The following is an 18,210-nucleotide window of genomic DNA, read 5'->3' as shown; positions in this document are numbered from 1 at the left end:
CCTATAACCCCTAGTCTTAACTAACATACCGTTCCTTGAAAATCTTCCACCCTTCTGAAGTAGAACTTCTGCCTTCACCATTGCAGGTGACATCATAGTCAGTGTCACCACATCCATCTTCACATCTTTTGATTTTCCCCCTTAGGCAGAAAAAAAAATGTAAAAAAAATATTTCAACAATGTTAAATTAGTTGCTCAGGTCTTTTCTAAATTCTTTCAGATTTTCTGTGCATCTGCTCATTTTGTTGACCCTTTGATTGCATATTTTCTTGTTCAATGATTGGTTTGATTTTTCTGAAAATTATTTATTTCTCGTTATCACTCTGCTGTCATTTTCTGCTGTTACTGCCGTTCCTTGAACATTTGTGACTTTCATAGATACAGGATATAATCTACTTTGTGACTTCCTCACTTGCTGTTGCCGAACTAGCACCAGATCACCGATTTTGTTTTCATGGTTTTGACATTTTATTCCGTTTTCTGCATAGTATTTCATTTTCTCTTTTGCATCTTTATCTTTTTCCATTATTTCCTTATGATCCTTTGGCGGATTTGCTGGTAGTTGTGGTAGACGAGTTTGCCTTGACTGGCCAAACATTAGATCTGGAGGGCATTTTCCAGTTGATATGAGTGGAGTATTCCTCTTATCTCAGAAAACTTGGCATAATGTTTGGTTTATCAATATTTGTGAAAGTTTTGCTCTTTGCACCGCATTTTTAATAGTGGCCATCAGCCTTTCCAGCATTCCATTAGCTTGAGGCCACATTGGAGTTATCCTTCTATGTGCTATACCTAGATAGTTCATAAACGATTGAAATTCAGTTCCGTTGAATAGAGGTCCATTGTCTGTTTTTATCGGGTTAAGTATTCCCCAAATGAAGAATATTTCACCCAGTATTGAAGTATTGCGAACGCAGAAGTTGACAATACCATTTTCACAATAGGGAATTGAGAATATTCATCGATTATTGCTAGTAAGTAATGCCCAAATCCAATGGTCCATAAAAGTTGGCTGCTATATTGGACCATATAACGTCTGGTAATTCAGACATGTGAAATTCCTCCATCCCTCTTTCCTTAGAGGTACATTGACACACGTAACAAAACTGAAAAACTTCTTCCACTTGTTTGTCTAGTCTGGGAACCCATAACTTCTCTCTTAAGACATTTTTTGTTGCAGAGATGCCTTGATGACTTACGTGTGCCAAGTCACTCACACGTCGTTGTAGGCTTGTTGGAATTATTTTGTTTCCGCTGATTAGTATTCCAGAGGAAGTCACAGACAATTCAGAAAATGTTCCTAAATGCTAATATATCATGTTTTTTTTAGAATTGATCGAAATCAGCTTCCAATATTCATTAATATCCAAATATGTTCATGTATAATTCTCTTCACTTCTTGAAGAGTGTCATCTTTTTGTGTTTCTTCAATTAATTCATACTCTTTGGTATTGCCAATCTGACTATGAAGCATATATATTCCTCTGCCTCTAATTGTTGCTCCATCCCAGTTTTAGATGGGCATCTAGACAAATAATCTGTGGGGTTGTACTCTTTTCCTGGTTTATTGAGGATTCTAAAGTCATAATCTATCAGTCTCATCCCCAATCTTTTAATCCTTGATGGCATCTTTGTTTTTGTGTTTCAAAAAATCGAAATCAGAGCTTGAAGATCGGTGAAGATTATTAACGATTTGCCATACATAAAGTCATGAAAATGTTCATGCAACCCTGTTCGGGTTGAGAGTATCTTTGTTCTACTTCAGACAAGCTCTTGCTAACATGAGAGACCACGTACCTAGGAGTTTCCCTCCCAGGTTTATGTTGTTCCAAAATTGCACCCAGCCCTACAGGACTGGCATCTACTGCGAGCTCTGTACACAAATGTGGATCAAAGTATTTCAGGTGTGCTACGTTTGATAATTTGGACTTTATTCCTTTAAATGCTTGTTCACATTCATTACTCCAATGAAATCTTCGTCCTTTCCTTGTTAGTTCTCTAAACAGTGAGCTTACAGTTGCAAATTTTTTAACAGATCGAGCACAATAACTAGCCATTTCTAGAAATGCCTGTAATTCTGTTACATCTTTCGGCCTTTGTATTGCATTCAGAGCTGTTATTTTGATAAGATCTGGTCTCATTCCTTTAGCTGAAAATATATGTCCAAAAAAAGTCAACCCACTTTTATTTTTTCACATTTTTTTAGATTTAGTGTCAACCCAGCTTTTTGAAGCTGTTGGCACATTCCATCTAAAGCCTGACCATGTTCCTCCTGGGTTTTTCCAAATACTAAAATATTGTAACTGTAGTTCATTCTGTTTTGCACTGGCCATATGACATTCTTTATGATCTCTTGTAAGAAATCAGCAGCTGTACATATGCCAAAATGGAATAATTTCTATCTAAATAATCCCAAAGGAGTAGAGAATGTCGTGATATACGTTGATTGGTTATCAATTTCCAACGGATAATATCCTTTGCATAAATTAAGTTTTTTTAAAAACACATCCCCATTTATATTATTAATCATATCTCAATCCCAATCAATCCAAAGCTTTATTCGATTTTGTTGTACAAATCATAAAAGCATACAAAAACAAGCACAAAAAAGCATACAAAAAACATACAATAGAACATCCTTAACAAGGGCCGCAAAATATTGACGAAATTAAAAGTGACATTTTAAAAGAGTGTTCAGAGGGAGAGGATCCCGATCCTAAAATGTGCATACCTTATTCATAATGAAAACAACTTTACAGAATATTTAGGCAGTAGTATATTCTAGCAATCCTGCATTTACATAGATATCGCACTCCTCATGGGCTACTAATAAAAGCCTCTGTAGCGTTGCATATCGAGACGGTTGGGTACAGGGAGGTTGCTATTGGTCATTCTCCAAACAGGTTTACCAATAGCATGAGTGTAGCCTGCCCCTGGTCTAAGTGCGGGGTAATGAGGGTAAAAGTCATAAAGGTCCCCAGTATGAATTGGGCCGTCTTCTTCTTGTCGGTACCAAGAATGGAGAAACGAAACAATGTTTCTGTTGCAGAATTTCACTAAGACCAGATCCCCGCCGATATCCTTTCGAAGGGGACCTAACCAGCCCACCCTTCTAACAGCTAGTATTCTGCCATTAAGTTCAGGAGACAGGGGTCTATTCCTAGATAACCAGTGGATAACTTTATTTTGTAGCTCATGTTGGGTTTCAGTTTTCCCCCGTGTGATTGGTGGCACACCTGATAGAACATAAACAAAGGGGGCAGCCTCTGGTGGTAAATGAATATGAGGTGCTTTATTTGACCCTGAGCTGGCGATGTTGCGCAGCGGAGGTACACGATTTGGCAGAGGATGAGGGTCCTTTGGATCTAGTATATTAGGAGCTGGGGCCTGAGTCTGAGCATTGGTGCTTAGTGCAGTTGGTTTAGGGGTTCCAGAAACAGCAGATGAAGGGGATTGCCTGGTATATACCTGATTTTTTATGGGGGCCAGGTTTGTGTTGATCGTGGTCTCTAATTCCGTAAGTCTATCCCCCAGAAGATCTATTTTTGCCATCAGTGGTGAAATGGCGGAGTTAATTAGCCGTTCAATGACAGTCAATAAGGACGACTGTGAGGGCAGTGCTGAGAGATCTGACCCTCCCACAGTTTCACCCGGAACAGGAGTTGGAGGGAAAGTAATCACGGACAGCGGGGAATGTGAAGACAATTTAGGATGTTTAGGTGGATTCCCATTTTGTTTATCTGTCTCGCACTTCCTTTTACCAGGTGGAGGCCGTGCTGTTACTGTGCTCTGGGCGTCTACGGGGTTAATTTGGGGTCGTTCGTACGGACTGTTATTCAAGTTTTGTGAACCAGTTGGAGCGCTATTGTATTCAGGACTGCTTGCAGCTATAGTGTACTTAGTTCCACACCGTCTGTTTAGTTCGTCTAGCCCTGTTAAGCTATTCCCATAGTCCTAAACAGATACACGAGAATGATTAATAGTTATTCACTCGGGTGACTGTATAGGTTCATTTACCCCTAAATTTGGGGGAGATTGCTGGGTGGGTTTGTTTCCTAGTAAGTTTTGTGTCCCTTTTGGTGAGCCCCTATGTGGGATGGCTTTATTAGTTCCCCCCTTTCGTGTCATCGTGATTGCAGAGTAATGATCAATCAGTTAATAGGATTGGCCAAGCGGATGACAAAAAGTACCTTGTTGGTGAGTAAAATCGATGGTAAGAGTTTTTACGCTCTTTCTGATGGAGGCAAGGGGGGTGGCCCGTCCCGTCCTTCTCGGGCCTCTCTGGGCCCCAGAGGGCCCGCCCTTTGCCCGGGCTTCGCTCCCCCGCTCCACCGGAAGAGTCTCGCGCTTTTAGCGCGGCCAGGCGCGGTTGTGGGCGTGGTCCCGCTGCACTCCTCTGGCCGGGATGCTGGGATTTGTAGTTCTTGCCCCTTCTCAGCGGTCACGCACAGGTCCAAAGTGCGGTGGCGGCGAGGGTTCAGTGCGGCAGCAGCGGGGCTTCCCTGCCCAAGGTCAGTGCTCCCTCCACAGACGGCAAGCAGCGTGATTTGTCCCCCACTCCACCGGAAGAGTCTCGCGCTTTTAGCGCGGCCAGGCGCGGTTGTGGGCGTGATCCCGCTGCACTCCTCTGGCCGGGAATGCTGGGATTTGTAGTTCTTGCCCCTTCTCAGCGGTCACGCACAGGTCCAAAGTGCGGTGGCGGCGAGGGTTCAGTGCGGCAGCAGCGGGGCTTCCCTGCCCAAGGTCAGTGCTCCCTCCACAGACGGCAAGCAGCGTGATTTGTCCCCCCCATTTGAATGATGACATGGATACTGTTCTCTTTCAATAGCTGTGTAGGGAATTCTCACATCAACACAGATTCTGATTTCTTCAGCGTCCTTTTTCGTAATGATTACAATGGGTAAAACCCAAGTTGTTGGCGTGGTTACTTCTTCAATTATATCTTGTTCAAGTAGTAATTGTATCTCTTTCTCTACTTATGCTTGCATGTGAACTGGGACCCTTCTATGTATTTGAGCCACTGGTTTTACTGGTTCATTTATGTGAAGGGTAATCGCTTGGTCTTTTAATTTAGCTAGACCATCACATAATTCTGAATATTTCCTCAGAACTGGGTGATCTGCTAAGATATTACAATTCAATGCTATCAGACCAATGAGGTGAGCGGTAACATTGCCCAACCAACATGGTACTGGAACTTCACCTTTAAATACATGTGTGTCTTCTTTGCTCATCATATCTCTATCCTGCAGTGTTTCTTTAAATTTTACTAAGCACAAAACAGGATGCTTAGCCCCCCCAATGAACAACACTAACATTCGATGGGCTCAAAGGGTGTTGTTTCGTCATTTTTAGGTCTCGACCTCTGCCAATGCGCTTGCGCATTGCAGATGCCGAGACTTATAGAGTTGGATCCACGAAAGCTAAACCAGACGGATTGCGCCGAGTGCATGTGCCCGTGCACGTGCTTGCCATTTGCTCCCCTAGCCGCCTGCCTCGCATCATTGCATCAGACCCACCATAGCAATGCCGAGAGCTTCAGTTTTGGAAGGAATGCTCTCCCCCGCCCCCCTCTTCGCAATGCCACTCCGAAGACTTTTTTTTCACCCCATATGCTCGAGCCTCCCCTGCTCCAGACTTCAAAGGGATCCGCTCCCCCGCCCCCTGCTTCACACTTCAAAGGAATGCGCCCCCCCGCCCCCAAAATGCCGAGAGCATTTGCTGGCCGCTTTTAATTTCATTTCGCGGCCGCATTTCATTTTTTTTTACTCTATTCTCAAATTTCACCATTGTTGTTATTGTATCCTGCGTGTCCTTTGCGCATGTTGATATTTCCATCTATGGTGCACGCACAGGAGGCGGAGGGGATATTCCCGATACCTCGCTTTTGTTGTTTACTCTACGTCTTTGGTGCTTCTTTACATTTCCATTTACGCTGAATGCATAGGAGGCTGCAAGGAGATTCCCAATGCCTCGCTTTCATTTGTTTCCTGCGTGTCTTTGGCGCCTCTTCACATTTCCATCTACGATGCACGCATAGGAGGCTGCGGATCTCCATTGCCATTTGTCACAACAAGCGAAACTCTATAAAAGGCTGCCCTAAGTCCTCCTCAGAGGTAGACTACAATTGGTTAAGGAGCTCAGTGGCATCAAGTGGGCACGGTTACCCGAAGCTATTTTATGACACCGCTGGTTTTAGTTTACCTTCACTTAATGCTTACTACGAACTTTAATTGTGATCTAAAAACCTAGAATAAGAACGAATCACAATATTTAATTCCTGTGAGGAATAAAATATGAGCTTGTACTTTTGTACAGGATTGTGTGTATGCAGATATTTCATACAGGATTGTGGGACTGGAGACATCAATTCCTCCAAAAGCTTCATTTCAAGTGGCTCCCCTCCTTTCTTCATTATTTCCACAACGGGTGGCTCCTCTAAATATCTCTCCTGCACTGCATTGTTGGAGGAACCTGAGCGCAGCAGCTCTTTATGGATTGCTTTGTTCATTGTAGCGCCAGAGAGGGCCATATCTGTTACGGAACTCATATCTCTCTTGCAGAAAAATATGTGCATTTGTTTACTTGAGGATTCAAATCATGCCACCTTACCACAAGCCTCAAAATGTAATATGTGTTGTATTTCCAGACACAGTTAAAATCATAATGAATAAAAAGAACAAAATGTAACTCCGCCTCACTCTCCAGGAGAAGCAATCATTTATTTTTCAGTTCATTCGGTTTATAGAATAAGCACAAGATGTCCCTGCAGTCAGCAGACCTCAACCAGCCCTCTACCTGCCAGACTTAGTGGCACTCCCATTTTTTGCTTTTTATATTTTTAATATAAACAATTTGTCAATGTATCGTGTTGGCCAAAGAATTTATGGGCTATTTTAAAAAAATGTTTTGTATTTCGATTGTTGCTGCATCCTTTTTGTCAGATACCGAAGTACAGTGATGTGATGCAAAAATAAAAAATATTGCCATCATCATCATATTTAACTTTATTCAGTGGTTACAACCATCAAACTGCAAGTGCGTACATTACAGAGAGTCAATTAGCTACAGAGATGCTGCTATCGGGCATCCTCCGTCTGTCGGCCTCTCCCCTTGTGACCAGCAATCCAATTTGTTGGGAATCTTTCCTCTGGCAGGCATCTCGAATTTGTCCCCAGCGATTATCAGCCCAGTCTTTTTTCACTTTTGTTAAGACTGTCTTGTAAGTCTTCCTGGCCTCTCTTATTTTTGGTACATTGTTTGTACGTAGCACACATGATAATAGCCCTTCTCAGAAAACATCCACATACCAAACTTCTGCACCAACACACACATATGGAATCACAAGCAAACAAACATACACACCCACACATCAAAGCACAGTCAGTCTCTCTCTCACTCACACACACACACACACACTCTCTCTTTCTCACACACACTCTCTCTCACACACAGTCTCTCTCTCTCTCACACATACTCTCTCTCACACACACTCTCTCACACACACACTCTCTCACACACACACTATCTCTCTCACACACACGCTCTCTCTCACACACACGCTCTCTCTCACACACACGCTCTCTCTCACACACACGCTCTCTCTCACACAGTACAGCCTTCTACCGCCAACACTCTACCACTCTCTCCATCAACACTCTACCACTCTATGTGCCACCACTCTATGCGCCACCACCACCCTATACACCACTCTAGCGCCCACACTCTAGCGCCCACACTCTAGCGCCCACACTCTAGCGCCCACACTCTAGCACCACCACTCTACCCGCTCACCACTACCCTCCAACTCCACCCTCAAAATCCACCATCCAAATCCACCATCCAAGCACTACTACACCCTCCAAATACACACTCCGACTACACCCTCTAACTCCACCATCCAACTACACCCTCCAATTCAACACTCCAAATCCACACTCCAACTCCTTCCTCCAACTACAAATCCACCCTCCAAAAACACCATCCAACTCCACCCTCCAACTCCAACATGCAAATACACCCTACAAATACACCCTCCAACTACAACTCCAGCCTCCAAATCCACCCGCAAACTACAGACTTCAACTCCACCCTCCAACTCCACCCTCCAACTCCACCCTCCAACTCCACCCTCCACCTTCCAAATCATCCCTCCAACTCCACCTTCCAACACAACCCCTCAACCCCACAGCACCACTCAATGCCACAGCACCACTCAGTGCACAGCATCCCTCAACGCCACAGCATCCCTCAACGCCACAGCATCCCGCAACGCCACAGCATCCCGCAATGCCACAGCATCCCGCAACGCCACAGCATCCCGCAACGCCACAGCATCACTCAATGCCACAGCATCACTCAATGCCACAGCATCACTCAATGCCACAGCATCACTCAATGCCACAGCATCACTCAATGCCACAGCACCACTCAATGCCACAGCACCACTCAATGCCACAGCACCACTCAATGCCACAGCATCACTCAATGCCACAGCATCACTCAACGCAACAGCATCACTCAACGCAACAGCATCACTCAACGCAACAGCATCACTCAGCGCCACAGAATCACTTAGCACCACTGAATGCCACAGCACCACTGAATGTCACAGCACCACTCAATGCCACAGCACCACTCAATGCCACAGCACCACTCAATGCCACAGAACCACTCAATGCCACAGCACCACTCAATGCCACAGCACCACTCAATGCCACAGCACCACTCAATGCCACAGCACCACTCAATGCCACAGCACTACTCAATGCCACAGCACCATTTTCTCTTTTGCATCTTTATCTTTTTCCATTATTTCCTTATGGTCTTTAGGGAGATTTGCTGGCAGTTGTGGTGGACTAGTTTGCCTTGACTAACCAAACCTTAGATCTGAAGGGCATTTTCCAGTTGATTTGTGTGGAGTATTCCTGTAATCTCGCAAAACTTGGCATAATGCTTGGCTCATCGATATTTGTGAACGTTTTGCTCTTTGCACGACCTTTATAATAGTGGCCATCAACCTTTCCACCATCCCATTAGGTGAGGCCAATAGAATTCCTACCCTTACCATTCCAGGTGACATCACAGTCAGTGTCACCACATCCATCTTCACATCATTACATTCAGATTCAGTGAATAGCCATTCTCTACAACAGGCTTTTCCAACGAGTTCGTCGTGAGCTACTGGTAGCTCTCCAGCTAACTAAGTAGCTTTCCTGTGTGCAGCCCAGCCTTCTAAATTAAAAATGTATACTTAGTTGAATTAATATCAGTATACCAATATTGGTTTGTTCATATTCAAGAAACAAATGTGCATTTCCAGAATTCGTATACGGATGTTTTGATAATAAAATGTATTTAAAACAGACATTTTAGTGATAAATCATGTTGAGTTGGAGAGAATTATTATTATTATTATTTTTTTTTTTTTTCGGAGTTTTATATAGCGTGAACTAGAACCGAACCGAATCAGTTATCAGAGCGCTTTACATAGCACCAGTTACGTTACATGAGGACACACTTTCATTTTTTTTTTTTTAGGCACGGGGAGATTAAGTGATTTGCCCAGAATCACAGGGGGTTTTTGGCGTCGTTACCGAGACTCGAACCCAGAGCCCCAGGTCCGAGGTCGAGCGTCTTAGCCGTTAGGCCAACCCCTCTCCCCGTTATTATTATTATTATTACTTTGGTGTCAGTGGCACTGAAACTGTAGCTGTTATGTAAAGGTTACATTGACATACTTATTTTTTTATACCAGCACCAGTGAGTGATGCAATGAGGTGACCATTATTGGTAGTCTTGAATTTGAAGGTCACTAATGTAATCTTGTCTGATGCGGTCACTATCACAGTGCTAATAATATTAGTAGCTAAGGAATACTGTCATTGAACATAAGTAGCTTTTATTACAGAAAAGGTTGGAGACACCCTGCCCTTCAATATTCAACACACATGTATATGTTGTAACCTTTTTGTATGGTATGCGATGATGCTGATGCTGCCTCTTACCAGAATACCGAACAGAAGAGGGCGAGTACATGAGTCACTGTTTGGAGGGCTTTCCTCCAACTGCTGATATTTGCTGCAGCCTTCCTTTTGTTGCTTTATGCTGCTGAAGGGTTTTTGATGTTGATGGAACTCCTAGGACCACTGATGGGCTTGAACCATCTGATATTCGAACACCATCTGTCATAAGGCTTAAAGGACTATCTTTGTCATTCTTATGCTTCTCTAAGTCAACTGCTTTTAACATTTCCAAATCAGCTTTAATGCACCACTATCTCTATCCATCTGAGCTCCAAACAAAGGGGTTTCAAAGAAAGGAAGGTTTAAAATCCTTTTTTGAGCCTCCAGTTTTAAATCGGTGACACAGAGCCTTGAAAATCAGCATAAATCCAGATGATGTCAATAGCCCTGGGTAGCTAGGTCATCAGCACTTATGACCTGGATAGATACCATTATACCCTCTTACAGTAATTCTGATAGGTCCAGTCTATCTTTTTGAGTGACTTTATCTTGAAATCGCTGTAGAATATCCAACAGAAACCTATTATACCATTCTAAAAGAGCAGCAGCACTGGCTGTTTTCATACAGTGGCACCTGTATTGCAGAACTTCCGGCCAACCGAATCCATCTTCTTACTTTCCTTCTCATGCAGAACTGTTTAGGCTGGCAACACAAGATGATGTGAGAGAGTCAAAGAGGATCCAGCATGAAAGGCTTTTACTTCTTTTGCAAACGTAAATATACAGAATTGGATGAAGCTGGAGATGGGAATAATTCCATTGCGGCTCAAGAAGTCCTGGAACCGACAGCAGCAATGGCTAAGCAGAAGATTGAGGATGTAACAACTCAAAGAAGACTGAAGCCTTAGGATGGACCATCCCAATTGGCATATTAAATCTGTAGGCCATTCTAACAAAACTCTCATTAAAGTCGTCAACAGTGGAATTCCTGGCTGGAGGTGAATCCATAAGAGTCAGAGAGAAGCGAAGAGGTGAAGAAGACTTAGTAGAGTTAAGTGCTCTGAGAGGATCTTTAGGGCCATGAAGGTTTTTACTGACAAGTTGATCATGACCGATGAGTGGATCTAGAACGGTGTCTACACTGATGATGTGCAGAAGTCGGATAGGATTTGTGATGTATGCTCCTACTTCCAGAATGTCTCCTCAAAGATCTAGACCTTGTTCTAGAAGGTCTAAGTCGCTAAGCTCGTAACAACGGAAAGCCAGCAGGTGGCAGAGGGGCAATCAGAGGAGGATGAGCCAGTTTAGGTAGTGTTGATGAAGGAGGCCCTATGGGCTGAGTAGCATGAGGTGACACTGGCGGAACATTTGGTTCTGATGGTCCTAGATGAGGTTCTTGGGACTAAGCATCTCTAGGAGATGCAGAAGACAAATTAACCGCTGGTGAGTTTTCAATAGTCTGAGTTTGCAGACTGCAGAACTCTTCTCTTTTTCTAATTTATGGATGTAGAAAGCAGAAAAGTGGAAAGATGTACTATGAGAAATCTGTTGATAGCATTGCCCTAGACGTCAAGTAAGTTGTCACAGACCCTGACATCAATTGAGAATGCCTTCTCTTGATGTGGGATTTCACCCTGGATCCCTCCCATCCCCATGAAGGGTTCTTAGAGATGGTGGAAGAAACAGAAGTAGAAAAAATTCCCTATCCATGTCCCTCAGGTCTTTTGGGCGCCTCTTCATGTCTAAGCTGCACTACCTGAAGGCCATGAAGTTTTATCTTCTTTCTGTCTTTCAAAGTTCTTCCTGACATGTACTTGCAGAACTCACAGGATTGATGACAATAAGAGGAGGTACACAATACAGACAGCACATGAACAGGTTTGAGCCCCACCCACCACAGCTAGGGCATTTCTACAAAAAGGGATTACATTTAGTGAAATAAATAATTTTCTGTCAAGAAACAGATAAAATATGCTTTTAGTATTAAAAGACGTCGAGCAAATAAAACCGCAAAAAAAGTTGAGCTCATTGCTCCTGGATTTTTTCAGCAGGAGCGCCTCGATACCCTCTGCGTGTGGATACCCTTTTGGGTGATTAGTGCGCTTTACAAATCAATATAACATAGCAGGAGCTGGAATACAAAACTGGCTCAACTGCTATCTACAGAGCATGATGGGATACTGGAAGTGATCTGTGTGCCTTAAAGGGGCAACAAAGTTTTCTCCCAACCATTTCAGACTTCTGCCTCTAAGGCTACATTATTCCAATTTGTTTCACCGTTCGTTTGAAAAGGTTAAAGTCACTAGCTTTTTTTTTTCTTTAGTGACTTTGCGTATACATTTTAAAAACAGTTACCTTTCTTTAAAGTAAATACTTGAAAATTAGACAATAAAGCCTGTTATATGCTGTTCTACGTTTTTTCAATTCACAAATATAAATTACTTAAAAAAATACAAGTATGCATTTTTATGTCATATATGTTTTATAAAAAGGAATTCTCAAAATCCTGCACAAGAGTAATAATGATGATGCCCTGGAGCAGATATAAATAGTTTCTATGTTAACTCCCATAGGAAGCTTTGCCCTTGCAAAAACTGAAAACGTTGAGCTGAATTATACCAAACTTGCCACACAAGTATAACTTTACTAGGAGGTGGAGTCGGTAGGCTTTAAACACTTGGGAATAGTGAGGTATGGCGACTATAAATGAAATTCAGTAGATGCTTAGAATATTAAACGCATTCAAAGTTTTTTCTATTTCATGCAGATCCGTTAAGGGAGTTACAGTGAGAGGGAGGGTTCACTACGTTATTAATTTGCTAATAACTTTGAAACAGTCAGACAAATCCACACACTATTTAGCGAACATTCATCATGTTTGGTTTATGTCTAAATGTCTGATTTCATTAAGTCCATCAAAAGTGGGAGAATCAAAAATTGCTTACTTGCTAATAACTTTGGTGCTGTTTGATGCCTCTGCAAGAAACATTTCAATCAAACTGCTTTGGTACGTAGGCTTTGGAACATCTGTCTTGGGGGGGGACAAAATATAAAGGGCTAAGAGGAAAAAATGAGGAGTTTCTATGTTAACTATTCAAAGAAACTTTCCTATCCACTCCTGAAAAATGCTAAAAGGAACGGCATAAAACCCAGCATAAAACTAGTACTGCACTCAGATGGGGGACTTCGCTTGGTTTGATGTATATCCGAGCTATTTGTATTTAAAATGGTGTTGGGTGAGCCCTCAGGCCATTCTCTTATGTGCATGGCTGAAGGCTTTCCACAGTGGAGTTGGGCATGCGCTGAAATGGGTGCAGTGTCTAGCGGAAGGGCAGATCCTGTGGCAAACGTTTTCTGCACAAAGCCAGAGACCATGCACAGCAGCTGTTTGGTGCAACAAAACAATATGCAGTACAATAAAAAGAATTCAAAATTCAGCTGTAAAATCTTCATTAAGTGATAGTTCTGATTTCTTTAACCGCATGCGTGCAGCGGCTTTTTTCGCGCTGCACAGCTTTTTTTAAAAAGCTGCGTTACATGACGAGCTCAGCTCGTCATCAGCGTGCGAGCGGCACAACTCATGACGAGCGCGTCGAAGCAGTTAACTCATACCATATGAAAGCACTTTTAGAAAAGAACCTTTCAACTACAAAATGAAAAAAGAGTTAAAGTACAGTTATCAATTAAAACTTAAAACAACTTCGAAACTCTCCAGTTATGGCTCGGTATGCAAATTGTAATCTAAAATAGTTATTATTTATGAATAAAGTGGTAACCAATAAACAACTCTTTGTGACATTTTAAATTACTACTGAATTGTTATTCTCAAAGTCAGACTTCTCCTCGTGGATGGCTGTAGTTAGGAAATGAGGATATAGAGCTAATAGCTAATCTAAACACCATTAAAATGTATGCATGCTCTGCTGTGATGTCAGGGCAATGCCCTACAAGTGGATTATATATTCAACAGAGATTAAAACTATTAAATGAAGTACGAGAACAGTTTCTTCAAATCCTGCTTTAGCTTCTGATGTTTCATGTAACCAGTAGAACACTGTCTTAGTAGAATTCTGGAAATGGATGAACCAATACTTATTCATAGATAATTCACAAGAACGTATTACATTTTTATCAGCAAACTTCTCAAATCAGGCTTCATTATATTTTATTGTTGCTTAGTTGCTGGCGTTGAACTCACTGCTACTGTAAACCCTCCGGCTACTTAATGTTTTAGACTTTTATATAACGGTCTAGGAAGATATGGTAAGTTCAGTTTTAAAGAGATCATCTATTATTGGGCCAACAGGTGAAAGTCACCAATGCTTTTTGGTTTACAAATTTTCAAGATAAAGTTGTTACTTACCTCGAGCTGTTTACTTGCTTCTTCGTTCCTCAACATCAGAGACAACTTGGTACGAAGACTTCGAAAGTGCATATCACTCAGCATGCTTGCTCTTTTTATTGTAACTTCATTGGTAGACTAAAAGAAATTACAATGTTAAAGTACAATTTCAACAATTGAAGGAGTACAAAGAGGGCTATTAGAACATGCAATAATCATGGAATACTGAGACGATACTGTATGGAAGTCATACAGAGTAGTGGGAACGGTATAACTGCACACCTGTAAGCCAAAGAAAGAGAGGATGTTGGGTAATAGTACACTCAGAAGAAATTACATCTACCTCCAAGAAAGCTGCTGCTTTTGCTCTCAATGTGAGTTCAGATTCAAATACCAGCTGAAGAGTGGCCAGGAGACAGAGATCCTAGATTTACATAACTTACAATGAGCTATCAAAGGATTTCAGGAAAAGAAAAGCAATAATCTATAAGGATGACATGGTCAAAAGTTATCAATCTTTACCCCTTAAAAACAAGGGTCTGTGACTTGCAGGGGAAACATGCCTCTACAAAGCTTTTGTGTTTTTGATGCTGGTGAAAGAGAAGCAGTGGATTACTGGAGCCCTTTAAAGGAACCTGATTTTGGTCAACCAAATTTAGTGTTTCTGCTTACTCTAGCAACACGCTATATCCATGCAGCGGTACTTTTAAACTGCTGATCTAACGATGTGCAATAAATCAAAAAAACATGGGACCTGGCCATAGCGGTGCTATGTCAAAGGGTCCTCAATTAGATTATCTTGCAGATAGCAGGCACTCTCTATCAAAGCTTCGCCTTAGAACCAGATAAAACATTAATGCATGCAGGAATAATATTTATTATGATTCCATGGCCTATCCAAAAAGGTAATATGTTGCCAATTCAATAATATTCAATCATAAAAGTATTATGGAAAGAGTCTAAACCATGGGTACTCACAAACTTTCTCTCGGGCCAAATTTACAGTGTGGTTTGTGTGAGGGTCGCACCGGTGGGGGCGAAATCAGTGGGGGAGGGGGTGGGGCTAGAGAAACAAAGAAAAACTGTGAGGATGAACACAGGTCCCTGCAGCGGACACCTTCGTCCACTGAGCCACCGGTGTGTGTGTGTGTGTGTGTGTGTGTGTGTGTCTGTCTGTCTGTCTGTCTGTCTGTGTCTGTCTGTCTGTCTGTCTGTGTCTGTCTGTCTGTCTGTCTGTCTGTGTCTGTCTGTGTCTGTCTGTGTCTGTCTGTCTGTCTGTCTGTGTCTGTCTGTGTCTGTCTGTCTGTCTGTCTGTCTGTCTGTCTGTGTCTGTGTCTGTCTGTCTGTGTCTGTCTGTGTCTGTCTGTCTGTGTCTGTCTGTCTGTGTCTGTCTGTCTGTGTCTGTCTGTCTGTGTCTGTCTGTCTGTGTCTGTCTGTCTGTGTCTGTCTGTGTCTGTCTGTCTGTGTCTGTCTGTCTGTGTCTGTCTGTCTGTGTCTGTCTGTCTGTGTCTGTCTGTCTGTGTCTGTCTGTCTGTGTGTGTCTGTCTGTGTCTGTCTGTCTGTGTCTGTCTGTCTGTGTCTGTCTGTCTGTGTCTGTCTGTCTGTGTCTGTCTGTCTGTGTCTGTCTGTCTGTGTCTGTCTGTCTGTGTCTGTCTGTCTGTGTCTGTCTGTCTGTGTCTGTCTGTGTCTGTCTGTCTGTGTCTGTCTGTCTGTGTCTGTCTGTCTGTGTGTGTCTGTCTGTGTGTGTCTGTCTGTGTCTGTCTGTCTGTGTCTGTCTGTCTGTGTCTGTCTGTCTGTGTCTGTCTGTCTGTGTCTGTCTGTCTGTGTCTGTCTGTCTGTCTGTGTCTGTCTGTCTGTCTGTGTCTGTCTGTCTCTGTCTGTCTGTGTCTGTCTGTCTGTGTCTGTCTGTCTGTGTCTGTCTGTCTGTGTCTGTCTGTGTCTGTCTGTCTGTGTGTGTCTGTCTGTGTCTGTCTGTCTGTGTCTGTCTGTCTGTGTCTGTCTGTCTGTGTCTGTCTGTCTGTGTCTGTCTGTCTGTGTCTGTCTGTGTCTGTCTGTCTGTGTGTGTCTGTCTGTGTCTGTCTGTCTGTGTCTGTGTGTGTCTGTCTGTCTGTGTCTCTGTCTGTCTGTGTCTGTCTGTCTGTGTCTGTCTGTCTGTCTGTGTCTGTCTGTCTCTGTCTGTCTGTGTCTGTCTGTGTCTGTCTGTCTGTGTCTGTCTGTCTGTGTCTGTCTGTCTGTGTCTGTCTGTCTCTGTCTGTCTGTGTCTGTCTGTCTGTGTCTGTCTGTGTCTGTCTGTCTGTGTCTGTCTGTCTGTGTCTGTCTGTCTGTGTCTGTCTGTCTGTGTCTGTCTGTCTGTGTCTGTCTGTCTGTGTCTGTCTGTCTGTGTCTGTCTGTCTGTGTCTGTCTGTCTGTGTCTGTCTGTCTGTGTCTGTCTGTCTGTCTGTGTCTGTCTGTCTCTGTCTGTCTGTGTCTGTCTGTCTGTGTCTGTCTGTCTGTGTCTGTCTGTGTCTGTCTGTCTGTGTGTGTCTGTCTGTGTCTGTCTGTCTGTGTCTGTCTGTCTGTGTCTGTCTGTCTGTGTCTGTCTGTCTGTGTCTGTCTGTCTGTGTCTGTCTGTGTCTGTCTGTCTGTGTGTGTCTGTCTGTGTCTGTCTGTCTGTGTCTGTGTGTGTCTGTCTGTCTGTGTCTCTGTCTGTCTGTGTCTGTCTGTCTGTGTCTGTCTGTCTGTCTGTGTCTGTCTGTCTCTGTCTGTCTGTGTCTGTCTGTGTCTGTCTGTCTGTGTCTGTCTGTCTGTGTCTGTCTGTCTCTGTCTGTCTGTGTCTGTCTGTCTGTGTCTGTCTGTGTCTGTCTGTCTGTGTCTGTCTGTCTGTGTCTGTCTGTCTGTGTCTGTCTGTCTGTCTCTGTCTGTCTGTCTGTCTGTGTCTGTCTGTCTGTGTCTGCCTGTGTGTGTGTCTGCCTGTGTGTGTCTGTCTGTCTGTGTCTGCCTGTCTGTGTCTGTCTGTGTCTGTCTGTCTGTGTCTGTCTGTCTGTGTCTGTCTGTCTGTGTCTGTCTGTCTGTGTCTGTCTGTCTGTGTCTGTCTGTCTGTGTCTGTCTGTCTGTGTCTGTCTGTCTGTGTCTGTCTGTCTGTCTGTCTGTCTGTCTGTGTCTGTCTGTGTCTGTCTGTCTGTGTGTGTCTGTCTGTGTCTGTCTGTCTGTGTCTGTCTGTCTGTGTCTGTCTGTCTGTGTCTGTCTGTCTGTGTCTGTCTGTGTCTGTCTGTCTGTGTGTGTCTGTCTGTGTCTGTCTGTCTGTGTCTGTCTGTGTCTGTGTGTGTCTGTCTGTCTGTGTCTCTGTCTGTCTGTGTCTGTCTGTCTGTGTCTGTCTGTCTGTGTCTGTCTGTCTGTGTCTGTCTGTGTCTGTCTGTCTGTCTGTGTCTGTCTGTCTGTCTGTGTCTGTCTGTCTGTCTCTGTCTGTCTGTGTCTGTCTGTCTGTGTCTGTCTGTCTGTGTCTGTCTGTCTGTGTCTGTCTGTCTGTGTCTGTCTGTCTGTGTCTGTCTGTCTGTGTCTGTCTGTCTGTCTGTGTCTGTCTGTCTGTGTCTGTCTGTGTGTGTCTGTGTCTGTCTGTGTCTGTCTGTGTCGGTCTGTGTCTGTCTGTGTCTGTCTGTGTCTGTCTGTGTGTGTCTGTCCGCCTGTCTGTGTCTGTCTGTGTCTGTCTGTGTGTGTCTGTCCGCCTGTCTGTGTCTGTCTGTGTCTGTCTGTCATTGTCTGTCTGTCTGTGTCTGTCTGTGTCTGTGTCTGTCTGTCTGTGTCTGTCTGTCTGTCTGTGTCTGCCTGTCTGTGTCTGTCTGTCTGTGTCTGTCTGTCTGTCTGTGTCTGTCTGTCTGTCTGTGTCTGTCTGTCTGTGTCTGTCTGTCTGTGTCTGCCTGTCTGTGT

At 43.5% G+C, this 18,210-nt stretch overlaps 1 protein-coding gene across 2 annotated transcripts in view; it reads right to left on the bottom strand.

The window, feature by feature from the left end:
* The window catches only part of FMR1 (fragile X messenger ribonucleoprotein 1), a 698,844-nt gene that overhangs the window by 290,750 nt on the left and 389,884 nt on the right, over positions 1–18,210 (bottom strand). For both annotated transcript variants that reach the window (XM_078688630.1, XM_078688632.1), the window contains exon 7: positions 14,329–14,445. In XM_078688630.1, coding sequence (XP_078544756.1) covers positions 14,329–14,445 — 117 coding nt within the window. The remainder of the gene's footprint in view (positions 1–14,328; positions 14,446–18,210) is intronic.

The sequence above is a fragment of the Lissotriton helveticus genome, chromosome 4_1 (assembly GCF_964261635.1).
Source record: "Lissotriton helveticus chromosome 4_1, aLisHel1.1, whole genome shotgun sequence".
Taxonomy (NCBI): Eukaryota; Metazoa; Chordata; class Amphibia; order Caudata; family Salamandridae; genus Lissotriton; species Lissotriton helveticus.
The sequence above is the reverse complement of the archived record's forward strand: the minus strand, read 5'-3'. Positions and strand labels throughout refer to the sequence as shown.